General features: G+C 40.9%; 1 protein-coding gene across 4 annotated transcripts in view; it reads left to right on the forward strand.

Moving 5' to 3' along the window:
- The window catches only part of LOC117410622 (Fanconi anemia group M protein-like), a 54,152-nt gene that overhangs the window by 32,535 nt on the left and 7,492 nt on the right, over positions 1 to 14,125 (forward strand). For 3 of the 4 annotated variants that reach the window (XM_058992051.1, XM_058992052.1, XM_058992053.1), the window contains 5 exons: positions 1,398 to 3,432; positions 4,791 to 4,876; positions 5,212 to 5,280; positions 5,388 to 5,519; positions 6,034 to 6,181. In XM_058992051.1, the coding sequence (XP_058848034.1) occupies positions 1,398 to 3,432; positions 4,791 to 4,876; positions 5,212 to 5,280; positions 5,388 to 5,519; positions 6,034 to 6,181 (2,470 nt within the window). Of the gene's footprint in view, positions 1 to 1,397; positions 3,433 to 4,790; positions 4,877 to 5,211; positions 5,281 to 5,387; positions 5,520 to 6,033; positions 6,182 to 14,125 lie in introns of those variants that run through there. The other variant, XR_009307721.1, reaches the window with a different exon arrangement.

A 14,125-nucleotide genomic window follows, 5' to 3' on the forward strand; every position in this document is an offset into this window, starting at 1 on the left:
AGGGCTGGGGTTGTGATCGCTGGGCAGTGTTTGGAGGCTGGGGTTGTGATTGCTGGGCAGTGTTTGGAGGCTGGGGTTGTGATCGCTGGGCAGTGTTTGGAGGCTGGGGTTGTGATTGCTGGGCAGTGTTTCGAGGCTGGGGTTGTGATCGCTGGGCAGTGTTTGGAGGCTGGGGTTGTGATCGCAGGGCAGTGTTTGGAGGCTGGGGTTGTGATTGCTGGGCAGTGTTTGGAGGCTGGGGTTGTGATCGCAGGGCAGTGTTTGGAGGCTGGGGTTGTGATCGCAGGGCAGTGTTTGGAGGCTGGGATTTTGTTTCCCTTTCCAGTTGGACACAGCCTGGATGCGGGGCTGCAACATTCCAGTTCATCCAGCTGTCAAATATACTGCCTACTGCCTTTTAATGTCATAAAACTACTAAATAAAATAACCACACATTATTACAATGTTATTACAGCAAAACATCTTCAATCCGTGCACACGATGCATTACACATTTGACATTCCCCTAATTTACTTCCGTTTTGTATTGGCGAGACATGGGTTTGTTTTAAATAGCATTAGGAATTCAAATGTATTGTCCCATCTGCAATGTGCCAAGTTGCCTGGAAGATGAGCCTAGTGCAAAGGCTGCTTCACATTCACAGTAAAAGCCAGTCTCTGTTTGTTAAGAAGGGGTATTAGAACTGCTGAAACAGATTAATGTTAAGAGCAATGTCATAAGACAGCAGGGCCATCCCATCAGCAGACACACGCTCTTTTAAGCCAGTGGCATTTCACGCAGCACTGAGAAATCTGATGCGTGGTTTTAACAGAATGCTTTTGATCAATGAAATGAGGCTTGTGTCTAGAAAATAAATAAATAAATACAACTACTACTATTACTAACAAAATATGCAATACTGAAAACCAGAGTGCAGGTTCCATCCCAGTGCATGTAAAAACTGAATAATACACACGCCCAGTGCATTGCCCAGCAGCGCAGCCTGTTCACAGTATGTTGTGTTTCATGGTTTTCTCAGCTGAGTTGTGGTAGCTGATTGATTGCCGAGAATGATAATCCCATTACTCTTACTGTAACTTGTATCCAAGTTTGTGCCGTTTATCCCAGATTAATCTGATTTCTACTGATTACAATGCAACTTTGAAATCCTGCTTCCTGGTACCTATCGTTCTTTTAGCAGCTCTGAGGAGATCTTTTGATTTACTATGCAGCCTTGCTTGGGCTTTTATCCAATCGGTCGGCCCTCTCTGTTTCTGCAGATACAAGAAGGTGGTGTACTGTGAAAGTCTCTTAACATGTGATGCGTGTCTCGATTATTCACTGCATTTATCAGAAGAACGACTGTTTTAATAGGATGACTTGTTTTTAAATTTGTATTTGTGTTTTTTTCTGGGTAGGGAGACTGCAGTTACGCTTCGGCGCTGATGCCGTACCTTCACATGGAAGACGTTGTTGGGAGCACAGTCAGTGCAAAGGATGGTTCTACTCCTGTCCTCAAGGGTCCAAAGAGCATTGGGGCTCATCGGAAAGCTGTCGGCTCAAAGCAGAAACTCCCTCTGGGCCCTTCAGCCAGAGCTAAAGAGGCAGATAAAAACCTTCTGGAGTTTCAAGGAGTTTCATCAAAGAGGGGGATTTCAATTGTTAACTCTGGGTCATCAGACACCAGAGGGGTCAATGCGGAGACGCCATTCCCAGGAGAGGACCATGCAAGCAAGAACATGTCCAAAGAAAGCACAAACCAATCGAAGCTTGCCAAGTTTTTCAAAACAAAGACTGCTCCTATTTTGGAAATGGATGTGGATTGTGATTTCGTTACAGAATGCACTGTTATCAATAAGACTCTGGATCAGGTGGTTAAAACTGCAGCAGCAGACAAGACAAACAGTGAACTGACACACACCGATCTTGTACGAGATTCTTTGGAAACCGAAGAAGCTACTGAACGGAGTGTTCAATTAAGACAGAAAGCCAGCTCAGATACTGGGTATAGTAGTTTAGTGGATGAAACCCAGTTAGATTTAGACAGTGTGTTTTATTTGCCGGAACTGAATGGCCATTCAGAATCATGTGGAGTCAAAGATGTCCCAGACAATGTGAAAGATGTTTTGGAAAATGTAAGAAACTTTCTGACAAAGTCTCCTCCTCATACACTTGACATTGATTTTCCTCCGGAAGAGTCTCACACTGATCCAGAGTTCCAGTCCGAGTTAAATCCTTTTCATTTAAACTTCTCCTTGGTGGATGTTTTGGAAAACGATTATGAAGAGGAAGACTCTATTGTGGTTAATGGTTTCGAAAATGAACTGCCAGATGCAGATAAACCAGAGGACTGGAAAGCACCAACGCTTGATGGCAGTCTGGCCCAAGAGTCCATCAGTAAAGCAGGGAGCCCTAGCTGGGATGATGTCTTTGATGATTGCAGTGTCCATGAGGAAGCTTTGGACAATGATGGACAAGATCCCAAAACATTTGAGAATCGTGAAACATTGCACCAACCTCAAACTATAGAAGTGGAGCGTGGAACTAGCTTAATTCTAGATGAGGAAGACCAGCAGAGTCATCCACGCAGTCGGGTCCCCGCTGGGCACAACGACAGCATAAGCTTATTTGAAGACGATGACCTCTTTCTTGAGGTTAGTATTCCGTGTCCGGCTCTAGACACCAGCAAGCAGTTTCCTGCAGGACAAGAGCTGCAGCCAGATGCCAGGAAGAAGAATCTTCCACTTCACAAGGATGACGCTAGCCATGGTGAGGCACAGCGTGGCCCTGATGTGCCAGGCACACACGGAGAGGCTCCCCACATCGACCAGCACAAGTCCCCAGAGGATGAAGGGATGTTTGATTGCTCGGGAGAGCTCTTCTCCGTTAACTTTGATATGGGGTTCTCACTTGAAGACTCTGATGGTGACGTCTCGGATCATGGAAATGGAACTGTGAAACCAGAGGACACCAGCGAGACCCCTGCTGTTGACAGAGCTTCAGAAGTGGTTCTGTCGGATGGAACCAGCTTCCTAACTGCTGTTTCGTCCAGGTCTCTTATTGATCCGTGTGGCAGGAACTCGTCCACGCCGTTGTCACATCAAACCAAGAGGGATATGACTGGAGGTTTGATCACACAGGCGGTCTCTCCGTTTTCCCCTCTCTACATGACAAAACAGAAACACCCAACACCTGCAGTGTTTTCCACGCCTTCTACCTCGTTTTCAGATCCAGGGGTTCAGGGCCAGTGGGCTGGAGGAGGCTGCAAGCTCCAGACCGAGGACTCCCTGCTTGGTAGTAGGATATGGACGCCCAAAAGCTTCAGCACAAAGAAAAATCCAGCATCTATCAAAAGAGTTTTACTGCGGCTGGAAGATTCAGACGAAGGACCTTCTTGTGACATGAAGAAAAGCAAGCGAGGTGACAAGAGATTTCTGGACTCCCCTATTAAAGGTAAGAGCTCCGTGTCACTGGGGACTTGGTTGTCTGCTCGGGTGTCCTAATTAACGGTGCTGTTAAAATATAACCTGCAGGAAATTGATTTCATTTTTAGCTGGAAGAGCAGGAAAACTTGAACTTTAAGTCATTTTTTTTTTTTTTATTCCTACAGAAAAGAAAAATCGTAATTAGTAAAATCTCTAGGTATAGTCTTGCATAATGCCAACAGTCGTGAATTACATGTATACTGCAGGTACTGAGTTTATTAGCTGGACCTGCTGCCTCTAGTACCCTGTTATGCTACTGTACAGATCATTTCTACTGTCAGTCTACTCTGAACTGATCGCACTCCCTATCACAGCATGAATGAGACTGTAGGTTTACTATTAGGAGTTGTTCAGTCACTTATAGGGGAGAAACACCTTATTGAACAGGGGTCTTATTACACAAACCCCTTGCTCCTGATCATGTAGAAATAGATTTTACTGAGGGTAGTTGTGAAACCCAGGACTGAGTGCAGGACTAGTGTGAGCACAGAGACACACAGTCACTGAGAGTCCAGGAGTGGAGAGAGACATTCCTGTCTGTACTGGAGCCACAGAGCCCTTTCAAAGCTTTAATCCTCTCCGCTTCTCATTTGCTTTAGTCCAGATCTGTTACAGACTAATCTCCAAATCCATGGGCTTTTTTTATTTGTTTTTCAGGATTTTTTGTAAATGTTTGTATTTGTGCATGTTACCTGTGCGCCCTGTTCACAGAGCTTAGACATGTGACCTGTGTGTCCTGTTCAGAGCTCATAGACATGTGACCTGTGTGCCCTGTTCAGAGCTCATAGACATGTGACCTGTGTGCCCTGTTCAGAGCTCAGACATGTGACCTGTGTGCCCTGTTCAGAGCTTATAGACATGTGACCTGTGTGCCCTGTTCACACAGCTTATAGACATGTGACCTGTGTGCCCTGTTCAGAGTGTATAGACATGTGACCTGTGTGCCCTGTTCAGAGCTCAGACATGTGACCTGCGTGCCCTGTTCTGAGCTTATAGACATGTGACCTGTGTGCCCTGTTCAGAGCTCATAGACATGTGACCTGTGTGCCCTGTTCAGAGCTCATAGACATGTGACCTGTGTGCTCTGTTCAGAGCTTATAGACTGTTTAAAAAGAAGCCACAAACAACAAGGAACACTTTCAAGAATATCCATAAAATAGACTTTAACAAGAAATCTATAAATGTTGCTAATCTCTGTGACGAATGGTAACATTGTATAGAAATGTCTTTACTTGTTAGGCCATAACCTCTTTGACATCACTCACGGGCTGTGTACAAACAGAGCATCCTTTGAGCTACTGTATCTCTTTCCTTTTTCCTTCCCAGTGGGCAACAACAGCGAGAGTGACGAAGAGGTTGTTTTCAGAAGGCAGGGTAAACGAACAAAGCCAAACGTTCTGCGATCTCCTGAGGTGAGGGACACGTTTCTGCTTTAGTGAGGAAGGAGAGAGTCAAACAGTTTCAATGATTCTATGATCATTTGTAGTTTGACACCGGAGCCTAATTCTCCAGACCCAGACGTTAAACTTGCATTCTTTTCCATACATTGGTCTTGTTATATGAACAGATTAGTCCACGAATGCTCCTGGATTGCATAGTTTATTTCTCCCATGAGGATGGTTATGAAAACCCACTCCCCCTATTCCAGGAATAACCACAGTACTGCATGCAAACAGTGTTTGTCACATCAAGGATACTCCTCTAGTTGCACTTGGAATGACTAATGGATGTTTTTCTTACTTTTAAGAACAAAAATACCAGCGATGTGGACTCCCCCTTTCAAGTAACCAGAACTCGTCAGGGCCATCTCAGCACAGTGAGTGAAGTCGTGGCTGGTTCACTTACCTGTGCAGCCAGACCAGGGTCTCGAGTTGTTTTTCTTGCTCATGATGTTGAATGGCCTCCTCTCTGGTGTTTTTGCAGTTCGAGGAGTCGGAGAATGAGGGTCAGCCCGGGCTCCAGCTGTCTGATGAGGACTTTCAGGACACTTCGGTGAGGAGCTCCAAACAAGCCAGGCTTCTGAAAAACAGAAACGTCGGGAAAGGCAGGAGGAAGGTAGGCGCAAGAGTGACGTTGAATCCATATGACTTCATCCCAATATACATGATATAATATGTAATAAAGGCTTTATCAGATATCTTTGTGGTTCTCAAATCTTTGTTCTAATGCTACGGGTCCTTTTGCTTCGTAAGTCCTATATTAGAGAAAAGGAAACTGCATGCTTGAGAGATTGTGTGTGTGTGTGTGTGTGTGTGTGTGTGTGTGTATCTGTTACATGAATCAAGTGGACATTGAAGAAATTGAAAAATATTCTTCTTTTCTGTGCTTCCGGGTGTACAGGGATGTTTATATTGCATAGCAGTTTGAGCCATTCCAGGTTTTACTATGAACTTGATTAGCCTCAGTGTGTAGGTTACAAGCTCACAGACCTGGAATGGATAAACCACTATTCAATGTCTTATTTCTAATGATTATTTCTTGTGTTGTAATATCTGCAATACTTCAAAGCCTCCAGCGCTGACACTGTGCCTCGTATTCCCCCGCTCTCTAACCTGTCTTGCTCCTGCAGCCGGCTGGCCGCCTCTTCCTGGACGAGGAGGCGGAGCTGTCCGAGGGGGCGGAGGGCGTGTCGTCCGACGAGGACTCCGAGGAGGAACACGACAACTCCCTGGAGGGCTTCGTCGTGGGTCACAGCCAGCTCTCCCAGGGCTTGAACGGTACCCAGCAGAGCACTCACTGCAGGTTTTATCTGTTGCGATGCTCGTACATTTCTCTGAAAGTTGCTGCAGTTTTGTGAGCCTCTTGGCCAGGTGAGAATCTGTTCTCAACTGACTCGCCTGGTCGAAATAAAGAGGAGATGGTTTTGTATTCAGGGATACCTAGATATTTAGTGAGAAAGAAGTCTGAGTGAAGTTATCTGACAGCAGACTCCCCATCCTGTACTGCTTTCCTAGAAAAAGGAGAACATTTCAGGGGACCATTCTACTTGAGAAGGCTTGCTCATTAAAATATTTAGCATATCTATTCAGAGATATGCATGGGGTTTACCTGAAGAAGGTTCTTCATGTATTATATATTGTGTCCCCTCTAGATTCTGATATGCATGGGGTTTACCTGAAGAAGGTTCATCATGTGTTATATATTGTGTCCCCTCTAGATTCTGATATGCATGGGGTTTACCTGAAGAAGGTTCATCATGTATTATATATTGTGTCCCCTCTAGATTCTGATATGCATGGGGTTTACCTGAAGAAGGTTCATCATGTATTATATATTGTGTCCCCTCTAGATTCTGATATGCATGGGGTTTACCTGAAGAAGGTTCATCATGTATTATATATTGTGTCTCTTCTAGATTCTGATATGCATGGGGTTTACCTGAAGAAGGTTCATCATGTATTATATATTGTGTCCCCTCTAGATTCTGATATGCATGGGGTTTACCTGAAGAAGGTTCATCATGTATTATATATTGTGTCTCTTCTAGATTCTGATATGCATGGGGTTTACCTGAAGAAGGTTCATCATGTATTATATATTGTGTCCCCTCTAGATTCTGATATGCACAGGGTTTACCTGAAGAAGGTTCATCATGTGTTATATATTGTGTCCCCTCTAGATTCTGATATGCATGGGGTTTACCTGAAGAAGGTTCATCATGTATTATATATTGTGTCTCTTCTAGATTCTGATATGCATGGGGTTTACCTGAAGAAGGTTCATCATGTATTATATATTGTGTCTCTTCTAGATTCTGATATGCATGGGGTTTACCTGAAGAAGGTTCATCATGTGTTATATATTGTGTCTCTTCTAGATTCTGATATGCACGGGGTTTACCTGAAGAAGGTTCATCATGTGTTATATATTGTGTCCCCTCTAGATTCTGATATGCATGGGGTTTACCTGAAGAAGGTTCATCATGTATTATATATTGTGTCCCCTCTAGATTCTGATATGCATGGGGTTTACCTGAAGAAGGTTCATCATGTATTATATATTGTGTCTCTTCTAGATTCTGATATGCATGGGGTTTACCTGAAGAAGGTTCATCATGTATTATATATTGTGTCTCTTCTAGATTCTGATATGCACGGGGTTTACCTGAAGAAGGTTCATCATGTATTATATATTGTGTCCCCTCTAGATTCTGATATGCATGGGGTTTACCTGAAGAAGGTTCATCATGTATTATATATTGTGTCTCTTCTAGATTCTGATATGCACGGGGTTTACCTGAAGAAGGTTCATCATGTGTTATATATTGTGTCTCTTCTAGATTCTGATATGCATGGGGTTTACCTGAAGAAGGTTCATCATGTATTATATATTGTGTCCCCTCTAGATTCTGATATGCATGGGGTTTACCTGAAGAAGGTTCATCATGTATTATATATTGTGTCTCTTCTAGATTCTGATATGCACAGGGTTTACCTGAAGAAGGTTCATCATGTATTATATATTGTGTCTCTTCTAGATTCTGATATGCATGGGGTTTACCTGAAGAAGGTTCATCATGTATTATATATTGTGTCCCCTCTAGATTCTGATATGCATGGGGTTTACCTGAAGAAGGTTCATCATGTATTATATATTGTGTCCCCTCTAGATTCTGATATGCACGGGGTTTACCTGAAGAAGGTTCATCATGTATTATATATTGTGTCCCCTCTAGATTCTGATATGCATGGGGTTTACCTGAAGAAGGTTCATCATGTGTTATATATTGTGTCCCCTCTAGATTCTGATATGCATGGGGTTTACCTGAAGAAGGTTCATCATGTATTATATATTGTGTCTCTTCTAGATTCTGATATGCATGGGGTTTACCTGAAGAAGGTTCATCATGTGTTATATATTGTGTCCCCTCTAGATTCTGATATGCACGGGGTTTACCTGAAGAAGGTTCATCATGTATTATATATTGTGTCTCTTCTAGATTCTGATATGCATGGGGTTTACCTGAAGAAGGTTCATCATGTGTTATATATTGTGTCTCTTCTAGATTCTGATATGCATGGGGTTTACCTGAAGAAGGTTCATCATGTATTATATATTGTGTCCCCTCTAGATTCTGATATGCATGGGGTTTACCTGAAGAAGGTTCATCATGTATTATATATTGTGTCCCCTCTAGATTCTGATATGCATGGGGTTTACCTGAAGAAGGTTCATCATGTATTATATATTGTGTCTCTTCTAGATTCTGATATGCACGGGGTTTACCTGAAGAAGGTTCATCATGTATTATATATTGTGTCCCCTCTAGATTCTGATATGCATGGGGTTTACCTGAAGAAGGTTCATCATGTATTATATATTGTGTCCCCTCTAGATTCTGATATGCATGGGGTTTACCTGAAGAAGGTTCATCATGTATTATATATTGTGTCTCTTCTAGATTCTGATATGCATGGGGTTTACCTGAAGAAGGTTCATCATGTATTATATATTGTGTCCCCTCTAGATTCTGATATGCACGGGGTTTACCTGAAGAAGGTTCATCATGTATTATATATTGTGTCTCTTCTAGATTCTGATATGCACGGGGTTTACCTGAAGAAGGTTCATCATGTATTATATATTGTGTCCCCTCTAGATTCTGATATGCATGGGGTTTACCTGAAGAAGGTTCATCATGTATTATATATTGTGTCCCCTCTAGATTCTGATATGCATGGGGTTTACCTGAAGAAGGTTCATCATGTATTATATATTGTGTCCCCTCTAGATTCTGATATGCATGGGGTTTACCTGAAGAAGGTTCATCATGTATTATATATTGTGTCCCCTCTAGATTCTGATATGCACGGGGTTTACCTGAAGAAGGTTCATCATGTATTATATATTGTGTCCCCTCTAGATTCTGATATGCATGGGGTTTACCTGAAGAAGGTTCATGTATTATATATTGTGTCCCCTCTAGATTCTGATATGCACGGGGTTTACCTGAAGAAGGTTCATCATGTATTATATATTGTGTCTCTTCTAGATTCTGATATGCATGGGGTTTACCTGAAGAAGGTTCATCATGTATTATATATTGTGTCTCTTCTAGATTCTGATATGCATGGGGTTTACCTGAAGAAGATTCATCATGTATTATATATTGTGTCCCCTCTAGATTCTGATATGCATGGGGTTTACCTGAAGAAGGTTCATCATGTATTATATATTGTGTCCCCTCTAGATTCTGATATGCATGGGGTTTACCTGAAGAAGGTTCATCATGTATTATATATTGTGTCCCCTCTAGATTCTGATATGCACGGGGTTTACCTGAAGAAGGTTCATCATGTATTATATATTGTGTCTCTTCTAGATTCTGATATGCACGGGGTTTACCTGAAGAAGGTTCATCATGTATTATATATTGTGTCCCCTCTAGATTCTGATATGCATGGGGTTTACCTGAAGAAGGTTCATCATGTATTATATATTGTGTCCCCTCTAGATTCTGATATGCATGGGGTTTACCTGAAGAAGGTTCATCATGTATTATATATTGTGTCCCCTCTAGATTCTGATATGCATGGGGTTTACCTGAAGAAGGTTCATCATGTATTATATATTGTGTCCCCTCTAGATTCTGATATGCACGGGGTTTACCTGAAGAAGGTTCATCATGTATTATATATTGTGTCCCCTCTAGATTCTGATATGCATGGGGTTTACCTGAAGAAGGTTCATGTATTATATATTGTGTCCCCTCTAGATTCTGATATGCACGGGGTTTACCTGAAGAAGGTTCATCATGTATTATATATTGTGTCTCTTCTAGATTCTGATATGCATGGGGTTTACCTGAAGAAGGTTCATCATGTATTATATATTGTGTCCCCTCTAGATTCTGATATGCATGGGGTTTACCTGAAGAAGGTTCATCATGTATTATATATTGTGTCCCCTCTAGATTCTGATATGCATGGGGTTTACCTGAAGAAGGTTCATCATGTATTATATATTGTGTCCCCTCTAGATTCTGATATGCATGGGGTTTACCTGAAGAAGGTTCATCATGTATTATATATTGTGTCTCTTCTAGATTCTGATATGCATGGGGTTTACCTGAAGAAGGTTCATCATGTATTATATATTGTGTCCCCTCTAGATTCTGATATGCATGGGGTTTACCTGAAGAAGGTTCATCATGTGTTATATATTGTGTCTCTTCTAGATTCTGATATGCATGGGGTTTACCTGAAGAAGGTTCATCATGTATTATATATTGTGTCTCTTCTAGATTCTGATATGCATGGGGTTTACCTGAAGAAGGTTCATCATGTATTATATATTGTGTCCCCTCTAGATTCTGATATGCATGGGGTTTACCTGAAGAAGGTTCATCATGTATTATATATTGTGTCCCCTCTAGATTCTGATATGCATGGGGTTTACCTGAAGAAGGTTCATGTGTTATATATTGTGTCTCTTCTAGATTCTGATATGCATGGGGTTTACCTGAAGAAGGTTCATCATGTATTATATATTGTGTCTCTTCTAGATTCTGATATGCATGGGGTTTACCTGAAGAAGGTTCATCATGTATTATATATTGTGTCTCTTCTAGATTCTGATATGCATGGGGTTTACCTGAAGAAGGTTCTTCATGTATTATATATTGTGTCTCTTCTAGATTCTGATATGCACGGGGTTTACCTGAAGAAGGTTCATCATGTATTATATATTGTGTCCCCTCTAGATTCTGATATGCATGGGGTTTACCTGAAGAAGGTTCTTCATGTATTATATATTGTGTCTCTTCTAGATTCTGATATGCATGGGGTTTACCTGAAGAAGGTTCATCATGTATTATATATTGTGTCCCCTCTAGATTCTGATATGCATGGGGTTTACCTGAAGAAGGTTCATGTGTTATATATTGTGTCCCCTCTAGATTCTGATATGCATGGGGTTTACCTGAAGAAGGTTCATCATGTATTATATATTGTGTCCCCTCTAGATTCTGATATGCATGGGGTTTACCTGAAGAAGGTTCATCATGTATTATATATTGTGTCCCCTCTAGATTCTGATATGCACGGGGTTTACCTGAAGAAGGTTCATCATGTATTATATATTGTGTCCCCTCTAGATTCTGATATGCACGGGGTTTACCTGAAGAAGGTTCATCATGTATTATATATTGTGTCCCCTCTAGATTCTGATATGCATGGGGTTTACCTGAAGAAGGTTCATCATGTATTATATATTGTGTCCCCTCTAGATTCTGATATGCATGGGGTTTACCTGAAGAAGGTTCATCATGTGTTATATATTGTGTCTCTTCTAGATTCTGATATGCATGGGGTTTACCTGAAGAAGGTTCATCATGTGTTATATATTGTGTCTCTTCTAGATTCTGATATGCATGGGGTTTACCTGAAGAAGGTTCATCATGTGTTATATATTGTGTCTCTTCTAGATTCTGATATGCATGGGGTTTACCTGAAGAAGGTTCATCATGTATTATATATTGTGTCCCCTCTAGATTCTGATATGCATGGGGTTTACCTGAAGAAGGTTCATCATGTATTATATATTGTGTCCCCTCTAGATTCTGATATGCATGGGGTTTACCTGAAGAAGGTTCATCATGTGTTATATATTGTGTCTCTTCTAGATTCTGATATGCATGGGGTTTACCTGAAGAAGGTTCATCATGTATTATATATTGTGTCCCCTCTAGATTCTGATATGCATGGGGTTTACCTGAAGAAGGTTCATCATGTATTATATATTGTGTCCCCTCTAGATTCTGATATGCATGGGGTTTACCTGAAGAAGGTTCATCATGTGTTATATATTGTGTCTCTTCTAGATTCTGATATGCATGGGGTTTACCTGAAGAAGGTTCATCATGTGTTATATATTGTGTCTCTTCTAGATTCTGATATGCATGGGGTTTACCTGAAGAAGGTTCATCATGTATTATATATTGTGTCCCCTCTAGATTCTGATATGCATGGGGTTTACCTGAAGAAGGTTCATCATGTGTTATATATTGTGTCTCTTCTAGATTCTGATATGCATGGGGTTTACCTGAAGAAGGTTCATCATGTGTTATATATTGTGTCCCCTCTAGATTCTGATATGCATGGGGTTTACCTGAAGAAGGTTCATCATGTATTATATATTGTGTCTCTTCTAGATTCTGATATGCATGGGGTTTACCTGAAGAAGGTTCATCATGTGTTATATATTGTGTCTCTTCTAGATTCTGATATGCATGGGGTTTACCTGAAGAAGGTTCATCATGTATTATATATTGTGTCCCCTCTAGATTCTGATATGCATGGGGTTTACCTGAAGAAGGTTCATCATGTGTTATATATTGCGTCCCCTCTAGATTCTGATATGCATGGGGTTTACCTGAAGAAGGTTCATCATGTATTATATATTGTGTCTCTTCTAGATTCTGATATGCATGGGGTTTACCTGAAGAAGGTTCATCATGTATTATATATTGTGTCTCTTCTAGATTCTGATATGCATGGGGTTTACCTGAAGAAGGTTCATCATGTATTATATATTGTGTCCCTTCTAGATTCTGATATGCACAGGGTTTACCTGAAGAAGGTTCATCATGTATTATATATTGTGTCTCTTCTAGATTCTGATATGCATGGGGTTTACCTGAAGAAGGTTCATCATGTATTATATATTGTGTCTCTTCTAGATTCTGATATGCACGGGGTTTACCTGAAGAAGGTTCATCATGTATTATATATTGTGTCTCTTCTAGATTCTGATATGCATGGGGTTTACCTGAAGAAGGTTCATCATGTATTATATATTGTGTCCCCTCTAGATTCTGATATGCATGGGGTTTACCTGAAGAAGGTTCATCATGTATTATATATTGTGTCTCTTCTAGATTCTGATATGCACGGGGTTTACCTGAAGAAGGTTCATCATGTATTATATATTGTGTCTCTTCTAGATTCTGATATGCATGGGGTTTACCTGAAGAAGGTTCATCATGTATTATATATTGTGTCCCCTCTAGATTCTGATATGCATGGGGTTTACCTGAAGAAGGTTCATCATGTATTATATATTGTGTCTCTTCTAGATTCTGATATGCATGGGGTTTACCTGAAGAAGGTTCATCATGTATTATATATTGTGTCTCTTCTAGATTCTGATATGCATGGGGTTTACCTGAAGAAGGTTCATCATGTATTATATATTGTGTCTCTTCTAGATTCTGATATGCATGGGGTTTACCTGAAGAAGGTTCATCATGTATTATATATTGTGTCCCCTCTAGATTCTGATATGCATGGGGTTTACCTGAAGAAGGTTCATCATGTATTATATATTGTGTCCCCTCTAGATTCTGATATGCATGGGGTTTACCTGAAGAAGGTTCATCATGTATTATATATTGTGTCCCCTCTAGATTCTGATATGCACGGGGTTTACCTGAAGAAGGTTCATCATGTATTATATATTGTGTCTCTTCTAGATTCTGATATGCATGGGGTTTACCTGAAGAAGGTTCATCATGTATTATATATTGTGTCTCTTCTAGATTCTGATATGCATGGGGTTTACCTGAAGAAGGTTCATCATGTATTATATATTGTGTCCCCTCTAGATTCTGATATGCATGGGGTTTACCTGAAGAAGGTTCATCATGTATTATATATTGTGTC

The sequence above is a fragment of the Acipenser ruthenus genome, chromosome 18, assembly GCF_902713425.1.
Source record: "Acipenser ruthenus chromosome 18, fAciRut3.2 maternal haplotype, whole genome shotgun sequence".
Classification (NCBI taxonomy): domain Eukaryota; kingdom Metazoa; phylum Chordata; class Actinopteri; order Acipenseriformes; family Acipenseridae; genus Acipenser; species Acipenser ruthenus.